The 20509-nt window shown below is 33.3% G+C and overlaps 1 protein-coding gene across 2 annotated transcripts in view; it reads left to right on the forward strand.

The window, feature by feature from the left end:
- The window catches only part of LOC142348342 (uncharacterized), a 39403-nt gene that overhangs the window by 8536 nt on the left and 10358 nt on the right, over window positions 1-20509 (forward strand). For both annotated transcript variants that reach the window (XM_075399656.1, XM_075399657.1), the window contains one exon: window positions 14391-14481. In XM_075399656.1, coding sequence (XP_075255771.1) covers window positions 14391-14481 — 91 coding nt within the window. The remainder of the gene's footprint in view (window positions 1-14390; window positions 14482-20509) is intronic.

The following is a 20509-nucleotide window of genomic DNA, read 5'->3' on the forward strand; positions in this document are numbered from 1 at the left end:
AGTTCTGTTTAGAAGAAGAAAAGGCAGCCAAACGCGCAACAATAACAGCCAATACTCAAGGACCATCATCTCCACAAACAAACTCGCCATCACCATTGGCACCCAGGAAGAAAAAGCAAGCGGTAACAAAGAATACAACATCCCGCTCCATGATAAAAACCGAAACCAAGTGGTCAAAGGATAAACTCGTCAAACTCGCCACCAAGAACCAACGTCGACAACAAAGTCTGCCAAAAGCTCCATCTGGAACAACTAAGAAGAAAAACGAACAAAGTACTCCCAAATAAAACTTCAATCACAAAGCTCAACAGGCAGCACTACTCGAATCCGCAAACTGGTCACAAGTAAAACCAATAACAAGTCGCAACCGAGCTCAAGGATCACAAGACGAATCGGAAATCTCGAATAGATCATTCCTCATATTCAATGTCGTTACACCCCGACCAAGCAGCATTCAAACACATATAGTCGATCCAGAAGAACCAGGTCAACCACAACACATCATATACACAAGTAATGACCCCACTGACTTTATGACAACAAGCCCGGAAAGTCCTCCAATAACAAACATAACACCACCTCCGAATGGACAACAAAACATATTGGGCACTATCCAAGATGATCTATCGCGAAGCACAAAACGAATCAACAAAGCGGTAGAGAAGATCCAAACAAACAACAACAGACCCACAACATTCAATGAAATGAATCAATCAGCAATAGAAACAAGTGCCATTATGTCAATCAAAAAACCAGAAATTATATATCTGGACTCATCGAACTCATCTCAAAACGCAACAAACATGGACTGCGAACAACAACACAGTCAACAAGCGTTATCAAACGAAGGACTCCAGACGGAACCAAACGATTCAAGCAAAGACTATCAAGAACAACAAAGAACATCAGCAACACGCGACACCGACCCCCAAATGAACCCATATCAGAGTCCACCCAACTCCTCAATTTATCGAACACCCCCATCATCCATAAGATCAGAGTCCATTTCGGACCTAATTGAGGATGACATCATTGAACTCAACAAAATTTCATAACATTGAATTTTATCGTAGAGTGGAATGTGACATACATAGACTGATTATCAGTAATGTAACCAAGCCCTAAAAGTATTAATTTATAAACTCTCCTATTTTATATGTTATATAACTAACGCTATGTAAATATGTTCATACACTCCAAATGGTGTAAGTGTTGTTGCTCAGTTCACGCCTGCTAGACAGGTTATGCAAGCTGCCATTGAGTCACACTAAGACTCAGTTGCAGACGAAATTTAACACGTTAAGAAACGGTCGATATTCGTGGCAAAGCAATTCAAGGGTTAGAGTGTTATCTCTTTTCAACAAGATTAGATCACCAATCTATCAAATTACTAATTGGAAGAAATTCCTTCCAAATTTAGCAAAATAGAGATTACTCAATCTCCTATTCAAAAACTCCAATTGGAGACAAGATCTCCTATTCACCTAAACACATCAGAGTCAAGTATACAACTTACTCCAAACGGAGAGTCAGTCATACAGACCGAACTCCCCGATTACAATTATTAATTTTATTAATATTATTATCATTATTATTATTATTATTATTATTATTATTATTATTATTATTATTATCCTTATTATATCATTATTATTAACATTTTTATTATTATTATTATTATTATTATTATTATTATTTTTATTATCATTATTATTATTATTATTATTATTATTATTATTATTATTATAAATGTTATTATTATTATTATTATTATTATTATTATTATTATTATTATTATTATTATTATTCTTATTATTAGTATTATTATTATCGTTACTATTATTTTTTTTTTTATTATTATTAATATTATTAATATTATTATCATTTTTATTATTATTATTATTATTATTATTGTTATTATTATTATTATTATTATTATTATTATTATTATTATTATTATTATTATTATTATTATTATTATTATTATTATTATTATTATTATTATTATTATTATTATTATTATTATTATTATTATTAATATTATCATATCTATTAAAACTGTTATTATTTTTAATGTTTTTTTTTATTATTATTATTACTATTATTACCAATATTTCCATTATTATTACTATTTTATTATTTTTAATATTATTGTTCCGACCCCACTTAATAGGGGTGAGGAACTATATACTCAAATTGCTTTTTTTGTTCAGTCAATTTTGTCCGATCGATATATTCACCGCAGAGAAATGTGAGTAGTATCATTAAAAAATTTGTCCGGCGTGGAATCCAAAAAAAAGATTTTTTTTGAATTTCGTATTTTTCGAAGTGTTATCTAGATTTAAATTGTTGTGTGAACACGCGATATTTGCATGATTTTGTTCACTTTTAGCAAAAATCTTGTTCAAATTAAGGCCTTTCTATAAAAATAATATTTCAAAGTTACAATTCACGCTACAAATGGAAGCTATTTTGTGTTACCAATAAACCGATAAAAAGGCTAGTTCTGGTCTCTTGAGGAAGTTTACTAGCCAAAAAATGTCGAATTCAATTTGTTTAGAAAAATTTCCTATTTATTATTAATGGTTTTGATCTTTTAGAGACTAGTCACTTTTCATATAGAGATTCTGTTAACCTCAAACCTAATTTATAGTCATCTGATACCCAATGAACAAAAAATTCGTTTTCAAGGAATCACTCATGTTTTTTTTGTCTTCGAGTCTGTGTTTTCAAAAATTTTAATGAAATTTTGATTTTCTTTTAAGATTTAGCTAACTTTTGGGAGTCCTATGGCATATGCTCTCTAACAAAAAGTGCTATCGACTTCCTACTGTGCATTAGGTAAACCTATTAGGTGCTTTGAGACTTTAAAAATCATTTTTTCGATTTTTTTTTTTGAAACTTTAATCGAGATTAAAATTATTTTCATGGACAGTAGGTCAGTTTCAGCAATGACAGGACCACCTTCTTTTTTAAAGCAACTAAATTCAATCTGGTAGGTGGGTTTATCTGATAACTATATTAGTTTTAGGACTTCGATAACACGAGTATTCAGATTCGGATTTTTTGTGTAATTTTGATTTCTTTTGAAATATTTTCCCATTATCCTAAAATTGATGGTTCCCATTGGCTTAGAGAAGACGGCCAATGGATTAGAGATGAAGTTTTGAGAGCAAAGATTATGGATTAATTGGCATCGACACTTTATTCTGGAAAATTTGGCTGAATATCTGTTGGCTTTTACCTGTATTTGTCCTTGTTTTCATAATCTTAGGACTTATTGTGATGTCTTATTGATATTATATAGATGACAAACTTCTCACTCTTCCCATCAGGGCATAAGGTAGCGTATTTTTGGATTTGCTTGAAAGCTCTTGAATTTAGTGGCTGTTAGGACTTCAAAAATAGTTTTTTTTTTAATTTTTTTTTTTTACTTTGAATCTACTTAAACTTTTTTCGGCAACTGTAGGTCAATCTCAGTAACAAATTGATCTCTTTCATTTCAACTGCATCTAAAACGAATCTGGTTTATGGTTTTGTCTTCTAACTATTGGTTTTATGACCTCGATGCCACGAGTTCTCATATTTTTTTAAAACATTTTTGGATATATTTTTTTTTGTAATTCTGATTACCGTTCATTTTTATCACCGTTTTTTAACATTGATAATTCACAGTGGCTTACAGAAAATTTTCAATTGACCGTAGATCAAATTTGCAGAGTTTATGATTCAATTGTAGGTGTCAAAAATATTTGAATCGTAAAATTTTCTCGTACAATTTTTTACTGAATTTTTTGGGTTTTGCCTGCTTTTTTTGTTGTTTTCATTGTCAAAAGACTTATTGTGATGCCTTTTGGATGACTTAAGAATGACAAACATCATATCGTTCCTTTCGGGGAATAATGACTTCCGCTGAGAGCTATTGAATTGATTGGCTGTTAACACCTTTTAAAAAAAATTCGAAATTTTTTTGAACGTTAAACTTTATTAAACCTATTTTTATTATATGTGAGTAAATCTCACTAATGACATGACCCCTTTCCTTTTTTGCATACCAAAATCATCTGGTGAGCAGTTTTAACTGCTAACTACTGGTTTTATGACCTTCATGCCACGAGTTTTTGAAATTTAAAAAAAACTTCGGATTCCTGTAATTTTGATTCCTTTTGACATCTTATCTCATGATCCCATTATTAATAGTTCCCATTGGCTTAAAGAAGACCTCCAATTGATCATAGATTAAGTTTTCAGAGAAACGCTTATAGTTTCAATGGCTTCGAAACTTTCTTCCATTACTTCTCTAATGAATTGATGGTTTTTGCATGTATTTGTTGTTGTTTTCATAATTATGAGACTTATTTTGATGTCCCGTTTATTACATATGATTGACAAACAGCATCTGTTTCTGATTTAGGTATAATCTAGCGTACTTTTTGACTTCCGTTGAAAGCCAATAAATTTAATGGCGTTGATATAACCGGTTTTCTCAAAAAATTCGTGGTTTTATTATTTTTCCTTATACTTTTGAAGTCATGTTTTAAGGAAAAGAACAAGGCCTTTGCTATTAAAAAGTATATGAAAAAAGAAAATTTTTTACCAAAATTTTTCTTTTATTGGGTTTGACACTTTTCTCAGTCAGCTTCAGAAATTTTCTGAAATTTTTATGTAGTCGTGAAATGCTGACTGGTCTCATAAGCTTCTAAGTAAGGATTTAATGAAATATGTTACTCAATGCAGTCAATTTTTAGCAAATAGTATTAAAGTTTGTGATATTTTTCGTTTTAAAATACTTTTTTTACTTCCCACTTTTTGTTCTTTTCGTCAACTTGTAATTTATTCTCATCATTGAGAGGTTCCATCCAATTCATTGTAATCCAAAAACCATTTTTCCATGTATATCATGTCGTGACTGAAGTCTTGGTTGTTGGACAATCTGCGTTTTCTTATAAATTTTTTGAGTGGTCAATATTTATAGTTCTTTTTTTCTTCAGCACATTCGCTAAAAAATTTATGTTTTTGCTAATTTTGTCCTTTGTTTTTTTATCGTAGTCTTTCTAATGGCAGATCTTCTGAGCGCTGTACTGAGGCGTGGTGCTTCGTATTTCATTTAGTAGGTCGGCTGTGTAACGATTTTTTAAAATTTAAACATCTTTTAATTATCGCATCATTATGTTGACAATTATGTCAAAAATGTAGATGAGCTCGGTTCTGATCACCATATGCGAACGCACATTAACGATCATCCTTGTTATTATTATTAATTTTATTATTATTATTGTTATTATTATTATTATTATTATCATTACTATTATTATTATTATTATTATTATTATTATTATTATTATTATTATTATTATTATTATTATTATTATTATTAGTATTATTATTATTATTATTATTATTATTATTATTATTATTATTATTATTATTATTATTATTATTATTATTATTATTATTATTATTATTATTATTATTATTATTATTATTATTATTATTATTATTATTATTATTATTATTATTAATTTTCTGATACTCCATGTGGAGTCGTAACCAAGTATTTCAAGTATTATGTATAAACACTTTAAACTTCATATGTTATATAATAACCTTTTGTAAATAAGTTCACTTTGAGTTATGTAAACGCTATAGTTCTGGTTGACTAGACCGGTACTTAGCTGGTTCGTCTGACAAGAGATGCAAACTCGCAGACGTAAAATAAGCAAGCTGAAAAACAGTTAGTGAAACGTGGCCTTAATTCAACTTTAAACGTTGTTCTTTTATCCGCCAAAATTGAACTGTCATATAGAGTGATACCTACTCTCACCCCCGAGCGAAGCCTTAGACTTAGAGCAGAACGTGCGGCTATAGTCCAATCGGACCAATCCATAATAGACAATAGTCACATACACACTAGACCCACTACACTCCACACGGAGAATCAAAAGGTTCTTCATCACATGGCGCAGTCTAGCAGATCTCCAATTGGAGTTAATTTATTCTGGGAAACGGGAGCAAACCCACCAGTTGAATGGCAACCGTGGTTAGCCACATTCAAGATGGCCGTAATGGCCCAACACAATATAGAAGTCGAAAAGCTCCTACGGCTAAAGTCAGCGCGGACAGAATTATTTTATCCAACGATGCCAACACTAGAGGAAGAACTTGATAATGAAACCCGAGAAGAATCCAGACAAAGAGAACAGCGTAACGAGAAAAGACGTGTGGACTGGGAAAATGAATGCAAAATAATAGAGAAAAAAGGTCCAACCGTCGATAGAATCCCCTGGGACGAAGCGGACATGAAAGTCAAGAGCTTAATTTACTTGTCCCTTGGAGCAGAGGCCTGTCGCACATTTCACCAGAGAAACCCACACACAAGAATTGACAGATGCACGACGAACGAACTAGTGCATGAATTGACACTTACATTTACAAGACCCAGAAACACCACATTCGACAGGTTTCAACTTTTCAAAGCACAACAACAACCAAATGAAAGCCTAGAGACTTTCTACAGTAGACTGAGAGAAGCAGGCTCACACTGCAGATTTGAACACTTAGAAGAAGATATCATAAAAGACCTGTTCATAAGCAACATGAACAACACCGCGATCCAGATGGACTTATTGTCAGAAGTGAGAACCCCGCAACAGGTATTAAATTATGCAATAAACCGTGAACGTGGACAGGCCAACCAGCAAGAAATACTTAGAGCAAACAGCACCTCCACATGGAACCAAGTCACATATATAAGACAAAATAGAAGACCACAAGCTATACTTCCTACACCCCAATCCGGAAAAATTGTGCCATGCTGGAAATGCGGTAATCCATTCACACCCAATCACCTACAAAACTGCCCGGCGAGAAACACAATATGCAAAATTTGCAAAAAACAAGGACACTTCCCGTCCATGTGCAAAGCACCCATGCCGGAAAGAAGAAGACCACCACTACAAAGCACGTCAAGCCCACAATCAAGATATCAAAACACCTACACACCCCGCCCCGGAAACAACCAAACCAGGAGAGTACGACATATAAAAGACAACACCGACCAAACGGAAACACAAAACTATGAAGGTGAGCCAGATGAACTCGACGATGAAGACGCGGAAGCCGCCCTGTATATAAAAGAGCCAACAGAAGACTGGGCCAACGTGAACCTGATAAGACCAACAAAGTTCCACGCGGAGAAGAATTCAGTCATAAACAACGAGGGCACAGGAGAATTCTGGGTAGCAACGACAACCAACAACAAACGCATTGTATGGTTGGCTGACACAGGTTCCCCTAGAACATTCATGAACAAAGAAACAGCGAACGAACTACTTCTCCACATTTCAAAAGCCAGAATTGTTCCTTACATAGAACAAGAAAAATTTAAATGCTTCAACAATAAACAAATCAAAATCGAAGGAGTACTCCAGTTGGATCTCAAATCAGGATCTTGGAATGCACCGGACTGTCAAATCCTACTGGTCGAAAACAAAACGAACAACATAATGGGTAGAGACATCTTACGAAAACTCGGAATAACCCTCACGGCCAACAAAAATACAGGTAAGAAAGTACTCCCGATCTCCGCTACAACAATAGAATCAAATATGATAAAATGGATACTTAAAAAATACCCCAAACTATGTACACGATTAGGAAAATCAAAGAACCACATTGCCAAACCAACCATGAAAGAAAACTTTAAACCAATACAGCAAAAAGGACGCAGAGTACCCCTCCATCTCCTTGATAAAGTAGAGGCCGAACTTGAAAAATTAATACAGGATAAACAAATAATCAGGCTAGACAAATGCTCGGATGAACATTTCATAAGTCCGGTAGTAATAACAGTGAAACACGACAAAAGCGTAAAAATCGCATTAGACTCAAAGAAACTCAACGATGCAATACATAAAAACAAATATCAAATGCAAAGCATTGATCACCTAATAGACGAAGTAGCAAATTACATCTCCGAAAGGAAACAAAACACAGGTCAATTCTACTTCAGCAAAATCGATCTGAAATATGCATATAGCCAAATCCCACTTGACCCAAACATCCAAAAACATTGCAACTTCAGTCTCCTAGGGTGGAAAGCAACAGGAACCTACCGGTTCATAAACGGCTTTTACGGCCTAACAGACATGCCCGCAACATTTCAAAAAACGATCGACAAAACACTGGAGGGTATACATTCGAAATTTGCATTTTTGGACGATATACTCATTATCACTAAAGGCTCCCTAAATGATCATGAGAACGAAATAGACAAAATTCTAAACCTCCTAGACAAGGAAAACCTTGCAATAAAGCTACAAAAATGCGAATTCGCAAAGACAAACTTAGTTTGGCTGGGATTCAAAATACATCCAAATGGAATAATCCCAACTAACAAAAAATGCGAATCAATAGTTAAATTAGATACACCGAAAACACTCAAGCAACTACGCTCGTTCATGGGGTGCATACATCACCTCATTAAGTTCACACCAAACCTCGCAACCCTCAGTGAGCCGCTCCGTCCATTACTCTCAGAAAGCAACTTAAAATCGCATAATAAACTGGACTGGAAAACGCTCCATACGTAGGCATTCAATAAAATAAAAGAAGCAATAAAATCAATAACAGAAAACAGATTATTCGACGTTAAATGCCCAACCAGAGTCCGATGTGACGCAAGTAAAAAAGGCCTTGGGGCATGCTTAGAACAATTCGTAAACTCAACATGGTACCCAATCGCATACGCGAGCAGGTTTCTAAACATTTTGGAACAACGATATAGCACTAACGAACTAGAATTACTAGCAGTCGTCTGGGCTTTAGAACATTTCAAATATTACCTCTACGGCTCACAGTTCACACTCCAAACGGACCACCAAGCATTGTTAAGCGCACTAAAAGAAAACAGAGGCAACAAAAAATATCAAAGTCGCCTTACAAGATGGGTAGACAGATTACTACCTTTCCATTTTTCAGTAGAACATATACCAGGAAAAAATATGGAATTTGCTGATTACCTAAGCAGAAACCCATCATCTGACGCACCTTCCCCCTCAGACAGAGACAAAAACTTTGTCATTAACACTATCGAAGAAATAAAACACGCGTTACTGCGAGCGAATAATGCTCCAAATGGGGCGACCAATTAGAATACAGAACAAAAACAATCATATGACGTCACGAGTACTAAACACGCACACTCAAATAAAACAACCGCTTTTCACCAATTACCTCACACAAAACAGTCGCTATCTCCTTTACGCAAATTAAATTACAACGACCAAATTAAACACACAAAAAGTATTCAGAACCTAGTAGCAATTACAACACGCGCTAACCCCACAAAAGAAACATTTAAAATCCCCATTCAAAGAAGATTCAGAGCCCCCAACAAAAACAAAACCCATATGGAGCAACAACCACCTAATCTAATCTCCGTATCCACCCAAACAGACTCTACATCAAATAAAGGTAGAGGTTTAGACCCCGTAGACCCGACAAGAGATGAAGCCCTATTCACTGTTTACGACCAAACCCCCACCCCACTTTATCGGGAAAACCTTAATCGTGTATTCAACGAAGAATTTATCGCGCAAGCCTCGAAGAAAGAATTAAGCCCCATTATTGAATTCGTAAAAAACTCCGAATGGGAAAAACTTAAAGCAATTAATTCTACTTATTATCGTATCCGAAGTGACCTTTCTGTGTCCCCTTCAGGATGTTTAATTTATGACAACAAGTTTGTAATCCCCAACAAGCTGAAAGGGATGGTACTTGAAACAATCCACAACAAGCACCCGGGCCAAGCTGGTATGCTTGCCTTAGCCCAACTTATTTGGTATCCGCATATCCATTCAGACATTGTTGCCCAAGCCCAAGCATGCCGCCACTGCACCGAAAAAGGTAAAAACCTAAAACCATTAATCCCCAAAACACAAGTGGGAAATTTACCACCACTCTCCGAACCTAACGAAGAATTCCAAATGGACTTCGCGGGCCCAATACCATTTAAGGATAACGCCCTCTCCAATTACATTTTAGTAACAGTAGATAGGTTATCTAGATACCCGCACGCAGAAGTTTTCAATAACTGTGACTCAAAAACCGCAATCGAGTATCTCGATAGCTACTGCAAAGTACATGGAATCCCTAGGTCAATACGGTGTGATCAAGCACAAGCTTTCAAAGCCCGAGAATTCGAAATATACTGCAAAAATAAAAATATCAAACTAATTCTCGCTCCAGCTGGAGACCACAGGGGAACCGGAATGGTAGAAAGGCTAATACAAACAATAAAACGTAGGCTCGCGGTTTTAGACATCGATTCCAAATGGACACAAACAACATTAAGCCAGAGAGTAGCTAATATAATTGAAAACATCAGACTAATCCCCAACGCCACCACCAAAACAAGCCCATTTGAGGCACACTTCGGACGCAAACCCAACACAGAAATTTCTAACATAGTCACCAAACCGTCACACAAAAACTTAACATACAAAAAATTACGTTCGAACTGTTTAGACAAGAAAATCCTGAAACATGACGTACTCACCAACGAAGAGATGTGGCGCTACGACGGACTATCGGAAGACAATTTGGACATAGCTTACAAGGAACCAGAAAACCCAATCCCCATCAGCATTGACAGCGACGAGTCCGCCAACATGCCACTCCGCCCTCGCTCCCCACGTAAGATAACACCATCTGAAATTCACTTCACCATAGGTGACAAAACAACAAAACTAGTAGCAAACAAACGCAATGTAGCAAAGAAAACAATCACACGAAAAACAAAAGAACCAAGACCAACACTCGCACCGCAATGGAACATAATTCCAGATGGAACAATAACAAATTACACACCGCACACAATCACAGTTGACACGCCCTTAAGAAAAAACACAGTCATTAGAAAAAATGACATTGCTATAGCAACAGAAACTAAACCACGACTAATACACATGGTAGCTTGCAAAACTGTAGGTGAATATAAACGCAACCAAGAAAAAATAAGAAAATTCTGTTTAGAAGAAGCACGCAACAACACATCAAGGAACCAACAACAGAACCAAGGACCATCAGCCGAATCCATCTGGACCAAGGAAAAAGTCAAGAAATTAGCGCAGACCAATCAACAACAACAACAAAGAACACAAAAAAGAAAAGCAGCAACGAAGCCAACACCTCCACGCACGCCCAAAACAAACAAAAGAAAATTATCCGCATCGAAATCACCAGCACAAGTCTCATTCAACATGAGAGCACAACAAGCAGCACTAAACTACGAATCAGAGTCACCAAAGAAAACACATCCGTTGAGTAACAAAGTAGTACAATTCACCGACAACACAAACGATAACCCAGAAACTGTAATCTACAACATACAACAGGATGCAGACGTACATACACCATTCCGAATAGTAACATCATCAAATCCAAGCATCTTCTCTCACCCTGCCTTCACAAACGGCCAAGATCGTCAACTCATATCATCGGAAACAGACCTACAGGAAGAATGCCCGATCTCAATAATACCGGCACCCTCCAAGAGCACAACCAAAACAACGGTACAAGTCCAAATGGATACTACAGCAAACACAGCAACCGAATTTGAGTCCATCCACATGGACCAAAACATAGACGAGAGCACAACAGTGAAAGAACAACTCAAACCACCATCGGTGATCTTCCTCGATTCTCCTAATGGAGATCCAGAAGGAACAAATAACAACCACAACCAGTTACCCCACTCGACAAATGAACTGGAAAACGAGGAGAACCAGGCAATCTCAACATCGTGCGATCCTCCAAGTGGAAGGTCAAGTGTTTATGCTACTCCCCCCATGTCACCCTACAAAAGAGAGAAATCTAACAGCTGTACTTCTGATATATAAACTTAGAAACTCACAAACGAACTGCTAGAAATAGCACCTCGTTTGCCCCAGCGGGGGGTATGTGATACTCCATGTGGAGTCGTAACCAAGTATTTCAAGTATTATGTATAAACACTTTAAACTTCATATGTTATATAATAACCTTTTGTAAATAAGTTCACTTTGAGTTATGTAAACGCTATAGTTCTGGTTGACTAGACCGGTACTTAGCTGGTTCGTCTGACAAGAGATGCAAACTCGCAGACGTAAAATAAGCAAGCTGAAAAACAGTTAGTGAAACGTGGCCTTAATTCAACTTTAAACGTTGTTCTTTTATCCGCCAAAATTGAACTGTCATATAGAGTGAGACCTACTCTCACCCCCGAGCGAAGCCCGAGACTTAGAGCAGAAAGTCCGGCTATAGTCCAATCGGACCAATACATAATAGACAATAGTCACATACACACTAGACCCACTACACTCCACACGGAGAATCAAAAGGTTCTTCATCACAAATTTTATTATTATTTTTAATTTTATTATGATTATTATCATTATTATTATTATTATTATTATTATTATTATTATTATTATTATTATTATTATTATCATTATTATTATTATTATCATTATTATTATTATTATTATTATTATTATTATTATTATTATTATTATTATTATTATTATTATTATTATTATTATTATTATTATTATTATTATTATTATTATTATTATTGTTATTATTATTATTATTATTATTATTATTATTATTATTATTATTATTATTATTATTATTATTATTATTGTTATTATTATTATTATTATCTTTATTACTATTATTATTATTCATAATTATTAAAGTTATTGTTTTTAATTCTCTTTATGTTACTATTTTCATTATTATTATTTCACCAGTGTTGAGGTCTTGTCCAAAAACTCAGGAAAAGTTTGATGAAAAACGGGGTAAAAATTTTGCCTCCAGGCGCCCGCATCTGTTAACGATTCAAGATATTTAGCGGCGATTTTTTTTGCAGTCGCAAAACCGCTAAAGAGCATTTAGACCTAAAAGATAGTTGAAAGTTGTTTTTCTTCCGCCACCATGGGCCGCAAAAATCTTACGTACCCGGCTTTTCCGCTAACCCAACATTGACTTCATTCCACTCACAAGCTGTCACATCATTGTTATTTTTTGTACTTGCAATGAACGTACATGGTTTTCTGCAGTAGTTTTTACCACGACGTTTATGTGTCTTTTTCTACATTTCTTACCTGAACCAGCACTCACTCTGGTTTCTCGCAACTTTATTCTGGGCTCCAGGCATCCTCTTTCTCGGAACTGTCAAATTTTTCCCAGACCTAGACCTCGACTTATGAAAAGACTTTAAAAGTCTAGTAGGGGGGCCAATATTGACTATAATTACACGGTCGAGGTTCCTAGTAAAAGTCGAGCTAATATCTTTTCATGGGTCGAGCTAAAGTCTTTTCATAACGAAGAAAGTCCAGCTAAGGTCTTTTCATGGGTCCAGCATTAGTCTTTTAATAACCATCAAAGTCGAGTTAAGGTCTTTTCATGGGTCCACCATTAGTCTTTTCATAAGTCTGTTTTTTTTCAATATTCAATTTTTTTATTTGTTTCCTGCTTCTGTACATACAGAAGCAGAACCGGAGCAAGACTAAATAGTTTTGCACCAGAGCAGTCCAACTTAAGAATCAGTTGGAAATCTGCCAAAAGCCTTTAGAATTTTGTCAATTCTTAAGTTAAAGAGTTTTTTCAGATCGAGTATATTACCACATTACTTGATTCAATGAAACCAGCTAGCTTAAGAATATTGGTCCTAGTCCCATTAGCCATGAAAAAATTTCGGCGCTATTCAGTTTGTTTTCCTTATCAAAATTATTAGCTATTTTTTTTAAATGCAGGTTTTTGAGGTATTTATGGTTCTTTTGAATCGTAAAAGGTGCATGATCACATATGCTGACTACGTTATATGCAATATTGCACGCAAAACGGTAATGGCAGAAAAACAGACTTATGAAAAGACTAATGATGGACCCATGAAAAGACTAATGATGGACCCATGAAAAGACTTTAACTCGACTTTGTTTGCAAACATTGTGTCGAGCTTAAGTCCAGCACAAACTTTGGGTCAAGCCAAAGTCTTTTGTAAAATTTAGGGTCCAGCTAAAGTCTTTTGCAAAAAATCTGAGTCGAGCTAAAGTCCAGAATGCCTTAAAGTCCAGCTAAAGTCTTTTCATAGCTCAAATGAGTCCAGTATGGTCTTTTCATAGCACATTTTTGTCGAGCATTGTCTTTTCATGAGTCGAGGTCTAGATCTGGGTTACTTTTTTGCCAAGTTGATAAATCTATACTAGCCGATTAATTAACATAAGGCTACTATAGTTATTAAAATATGTCGAAGTATAATCTGTTATCAGGAGATTATCAGTATAACCATAAAAGAAAAATAACCCAATACCTTTGCTAAAATCTTTTTTGTACTGTTTTAACAGAAGATGCGGATGAAGGTACAAAATACTCGCATCGCTCTCTCCAAACAAGGCGCCAGATTTGAGCTGCCGATCGACATGAAGTCCCTCGAAAGTTAGTAACCTTTACCCTCTCTTCTATTATGTAAAACTCAAATCACTGTTCTTAGTAACTCTTAACTTCAATCTGATAACAGTTCTATATTTATTAAACAAATCTTATATTCACTTCTCTAAACTCCACAAACTTATAGGGCTCCAAATCTCAAAGTAGTGGATAAAACAGGGCTTCCAGCCACCAGCAAAAATTTGACCCTTTCTCCAAGCGCTAATCGCGCATGTCGAATAGGGCCAAATTTTACTGATTTCTGTAAGCCCTGTTTTATCCACTACTACATATTAGCTCTAAATTTGATAAAAATTAAAATTAAAATCAAAAATAAAACAGAAAATAAAAAAAATCAAAGCAAAATTTACATTTCACTCTTAAAGAGTGATTCACTCTTATTCGGAGTGATCCCCAGTAGAAAAGATCGCTCTTTTTCACTCTTTAAGAGCGAATCCCTCTTTTTGATATTTTTTAATTTGTTTATACTTTTTATTTCAAATTATCTAAACTTTTAAATAAATTTATATTTTCTTTTATTTTTTCTATATTTATTCCATTATTAATAAGAAATGATACAAAGTTATAGTAATTACATGAACATTTTTCCCCAGTTTGGGTAATATCAGATCTGTGAAACAGTTCCACTGATCCACGTAGTGGCAACTTTGTTGATCTGGGAACCAGCTCCACTGATCTTTCTGTTAAATTTCTACTAAATCCTCTAGTCCATTCTATATCTGCATGTTGTTTCTTTACATGAGCCCGTATCCCATCATATCTCACAACAGAAGTACAAAATGGACAATTAACTTTAGCTGAAGTACAATTTCTACATGTATACTTACCCTCATCAAAATTATTTAGTGGTTTTATATAATTACACTTATTACAACATCTAGTTAATACTTCTGAGCTATGGTTAAGGTTAGGGTTAGGGATAAAGTTAGGGTTAGGGTTGGGGTTAGGATCTGAGTTAGAGTTATAGTCATAGATAGAACCAGAACCAGAATCAGAACTAGAACCAGAACTAGAACCAGAACTAGAATTAGCACTAGAATTAGAACTAGAACTAGAACTAGAACTAGAATTAGAACTAGAGTTAGAACTAGAATTAGAACTAGACTTAGAACTAGCGTTAGAACTAGAGTTAGAACTAGAGTTAGAATCAGAACTAGGGTTAGAACTAGAGTTAGAACTAGAGTTAGACCTAGAGTTAGAACTAGAGTTAGAATCAGAACTAGGGTTAGAACTAGAGATAGAACTAGATTCATTTTTTAAAGAACAACCCCATGGTGAAAAATCATTAGCACAAATACCACTTAATATTATATTACCAAACATACATTTATTAGTTTTATCTTTATGACATGATTCATAATGATATTTTAAACAAGCAATGTTTCCATATTTATAATTACACTCTAAACATTTTAAAAGCATTTATAATAGGTATAATTATCAGTATATGAGCTTTGCTCGTGGTTTACCAAACTGCTCAACGGAGTTGTTTGGTTAACCACGAGTGAAACCCGTTTGCAAATTCGCAGATAATATTAGCTATGCTGTAGGATAATATTTAGCTATGATTTCAATTAAATCTTTAGTATTATCTTTAGATGTGATACACTCTGTTAAATAATTATTTCCTAAAGTATTGAGTGTATTAGTTTTACATCTCTTATCTAAGATCAAATCAAGGTCTAATTCTTTTTATCTTTAACAAAATTTATAATCTTTTCTCTAAATTCTTCATTATTTATATATAGTTTGTTTAAAAACTTTCCTCCCTTTCTATTCAAAATTCCCATCCCTTCATTGACGAAATCATAGTTACACTGATCTATATATTCCTCTTGTATCAGGGAACCTGTTTCGCAGATTGTATTTCGTGGATCAGTATAACTACTTCGTGTTTCACCTTCCAACTCTTCTCCATATCCAACATTAACTAATGTATTTACTTTACTCAGCATTGTGCTTGCTCCCATTGCTACAGCTCCAGCATTTCTTGGTATTGTATCAGGATAAATATAACTAATTATAATTAAACCTGAGCTTATAATTCCACCAATAGTTGGTAAAATTTTCACACCTCTTCCCATAATCATTTCTTTAGTTAGAACATCATTCTGAATTTTAATATTATTTAATTTAAGAAGTTTATTAAAATAGAATATATAGTTATCATGATTAAAAACATTTCTATCTGTTGCATTAATCTTTAGTGGTTTCATATATACTATACGTTTGTTTATATCTTCTCTTTCTAAATCATCTTTTAAACTAAGAGCTTTTAAATCAAGGAAACCAACTCTTGAATCAAATATCATTGTTCTATTACTACTAATAATAATAAAAGTATTTTCCTTTTTTATTATATTTAATTATACCATAACGAAGTTCATCTGAAATTCCATCTGTACAATTATAATAGTTACTATTTAATTCACTAATTATTTTATTGATGTCATGTTCACATTTATATATCTCATTAAAGTTTTTAAAGAGATCAGGTCCATTATAAGTTGTTAAATAAATAGTATCACAACTCATTCTTGCTGTATTAATTATTTGAGCTGGTTTATGACACATTACAATCATTTGAATATTATAATGTCTACCTTCAGTAAAATAATAACCTATATCCTTATTTAACCTATCACCCCTCTCATCAAGTACTATTACGGAGTTTTGAAATTTATGCATATTAATTTTTGTGATCATATTTATATCACATTTTTTAAACCCAGTATAAAACCTATTAGACTTGGGATCTATCCAGTCTCTATCATCTTTACAAACTATAACTATATTTTTAGCTTGGTCTTGGTTTTGGTCTTGGTTTTTGTTTTGGTCTTGGTTTTGGTTTTGATTTTGGACTGAGTATAATTTTAAATATTGTCTAATAAAATATGTTTTGCTTGTACCAGTTCCACCATAAACAATAGTATGTAGTGGTGAATTTTCATATTCAAATCTAACTAGACTCCTATTCATAAATCCACCAAAGCTTTCTTCTAGTTTTGTACATTTACTTGGTCTTGAATCATATATTATATAACAAATCCCAATAATAATAATAAAAATAAAAACCGCACTACCTGTTTCCACTTTTATATAATAAATATAGATTTGATTTAGATTTAGACCTAGATTTATCTAGGAACGAGCTTTGCTCGTGGCTAGCCAAACAGGTTCCCTGATAATTAGACTTAGATTTAATAAATTTATTATATAAAAATAATCATCCTAACTTTTAAGGAATTCAATAATAAATTTAATATTGATAATAATGCTATGAATGATATCAGAATAAAAGATATAGGTAAAGATATAAGTCTAACACCAATTGAGATTGTAATGAGAGATCAATCTCCAGATAGTATCAGGGATCCTAACCTCAACATTATTGTAAATCTACATCCAACTGAAGGTACATATTGGGTTTTAGTTATAAGAAGAGAACTGGTCCAATGGTGACGCATGGGCAAAGAAGCCCCATATATTACTTTGATAGTTTTGGTGTAGAAACTCCACCTTTATTTTTAGAAGAATATGTTGATCTAGGCTCTAATGAGAGAATACAACAATTTGATGAATCTTATTGTGGGGCTTATTGTTTATATATGATCTATCTTATTGATAGAGGATTTAGAATTAAAAGTGCTTTGAATATTCTAGTTAATCAATGTAAATATCCAGGAATGTATAATGAGTGTTTTTGTTTGAATTGCAGTAGAGGTGATGTTAACGATAATGTTAATGTTAATGATAATGATAATGATCTACGAAGTAGCTTTGCTAATAATGTCATTGATAATGATAATTATAATGATAATGATAATGATTATGACCTACGAAGTAGCTTTGCTAATAATGATAATGATAATGATAATGATAATGATAATGATAATGTTAATGATCTACGAAGTAGCTTTGCTAATAATGATAATGTTAATGATAATGATAATGATAATGATAATGTTAATGATAATGTTAATGATAATGATAATGATAATGATAATGATAATGATAATGATAATGATAATGATAATGATAGAGATAATTTTATATATCTATTTGATGAAAAACATCAAAGGAGTAAATCTGATAGGAATAGCAATAGTAATAGCATTAGTAATGGTGAAACATGGACGAAGTCCCATAGTTCTACTAATATTATATCTGTAAACATAAATGATGATCTATATTCATGGTTAAAAGATGATGATATAATTACTGAAGCCGCATTCCCAGATAACTTTAGATGTATAATATCTGGTCCTAGTGAATGTGGTAAGACATTCTTATTGAAAAAACTAATTCTAGCTAGTGTATACTTTGATAAGCTATACATCATTGGACCTACTGGTGATCAGTACCATGGCATAGAAAGAATAAACCCAAAAGCAGATGTTGAATTTATTAAAGATATAAAAGATTTACCATCTCCTGATAAACTACCCAAAGACTTGAAGAAAATAATGATATTTGATGATATTAGAGCCAAAGAACCAGTTATTAATGAATACTTTTGTAGAGGTAGACATAATAACTGTAATATGATATATCTTAATCAAAATCTGTTCTCTCTGAATAGGCAGAGTGTTAGAGAGAACTGTAATCTATTTATTTTATTTGAACAGAGAGGTAAAGTCCTCATATCTATATATCAAGATTTCTTTAATAATGTTGAACTTAGTTATAATGATTTTGCTTATATATGTAATAAGGTATGGAAAGAGCCTTATAATTATGTTGTCATTGATATAACTAAAAATAAAATTATTCATGGTAAACTAAGAACTAATTGGGATCGGAGAGTTTTGTAGTTTAGTTAAAGTGTAAGTCTAAGTCTAAGTACAAGTATAAGTCTAAATCAAACAGACCTTCGGCCTGCTAACTAAATCAGATGTAAAGTAAAACCTAATACATCACCATTAAAGTCTATAGGTCTTCCATGCTCATCTTTAATATGAAATGCAATATATTCTATTCTATCTTTAGTTACATTTTGATACAAGATATTAGTTGGTATAATATTTATCAAGTAACCTGGTGGTTCAGTTAGATTAAAAGTATATAGTATGTCTGTATCTTTACCATTAACTTTAGCTCCAGATATCACATTACAATGAATGTTAATAGTACTAAAACCCATAATATCAATAATTTTCTGAGATTTAAATCTACCTTTTTATAAATTATTTTTCTAAATCCTAGTAATGAGGCTAGTGAGTTTTCTATATCAAAGCTGAGTGCTCCTTGTTTTATTTCCATTAAACATTTCATCGTATTCTTATCAGGTTCTATTATAACATTACCATCAGTTTCTTCTTTTATTAATTCTGCTTTGTCAGTTAACTCATAAGCTCCCGGTGTAATAGTTGAATATAGCAACGGCATTCTTTTATAATTATAATTAAGTGTAGATGTAATGTTTGGGCTTGAGGTAGAGATAGGGTTAAGGTTAGGGTCAGAGCTAAGAGCCCGAGGTAATGCTTTATCATCTTCTATAACAGTACTAGCATATAAGAAGTGATTATTTCTCCTATTCACATTAAACACCGTATTATAAACAGATAATCTAATTAAACCTAATTTTGTTGTATTAAGTATAGGTTCACTAAAGTTAAACTTTTCTGTTGGTTTTATCGTTCTAAAGTTAAGTGTATGCTCTTCTTTAGTTTTAGTTAAAGCTTCGTGTATATTTTGTAGTTCATATAAAATCAAGTTGTCTGGCATTTTTTATCTAATAAAAATGGATTTTAATTTGGATACAACTTATGGTTATAATGATGATATACATAAAAGTAAGATTATAAAATATAAACAAATAACCTGGCAACAATGAATACGGTTAATACTAACATTAATATCATACTCAATAGAGAAGAGAATCACTTAAATTTGCGTGATTCATATCTAGAGATAGAGTTTGTTGTATCAAATGATGCTGGTGGTGTATTTGCTAATGATGCTAATATCAGATTAGGTAATTTTGGTATGATGGCATTGTTCAGTTCAGTTAAGC

This window comes from Convolutriloba macropyga, chromosome 10 (assembly GCF_964194025.1).
Source record: "Convolutriloba macropyga chromosome 10, txConMacr16.3, whole genome shotgun sequence".
Classification (NCBI taxonomy): Eukaryota; Metazoa; Xenacoelomorpha; order Acoela; family Convolutidae; genus Convolutriloba; species Convolutriloba macropyga.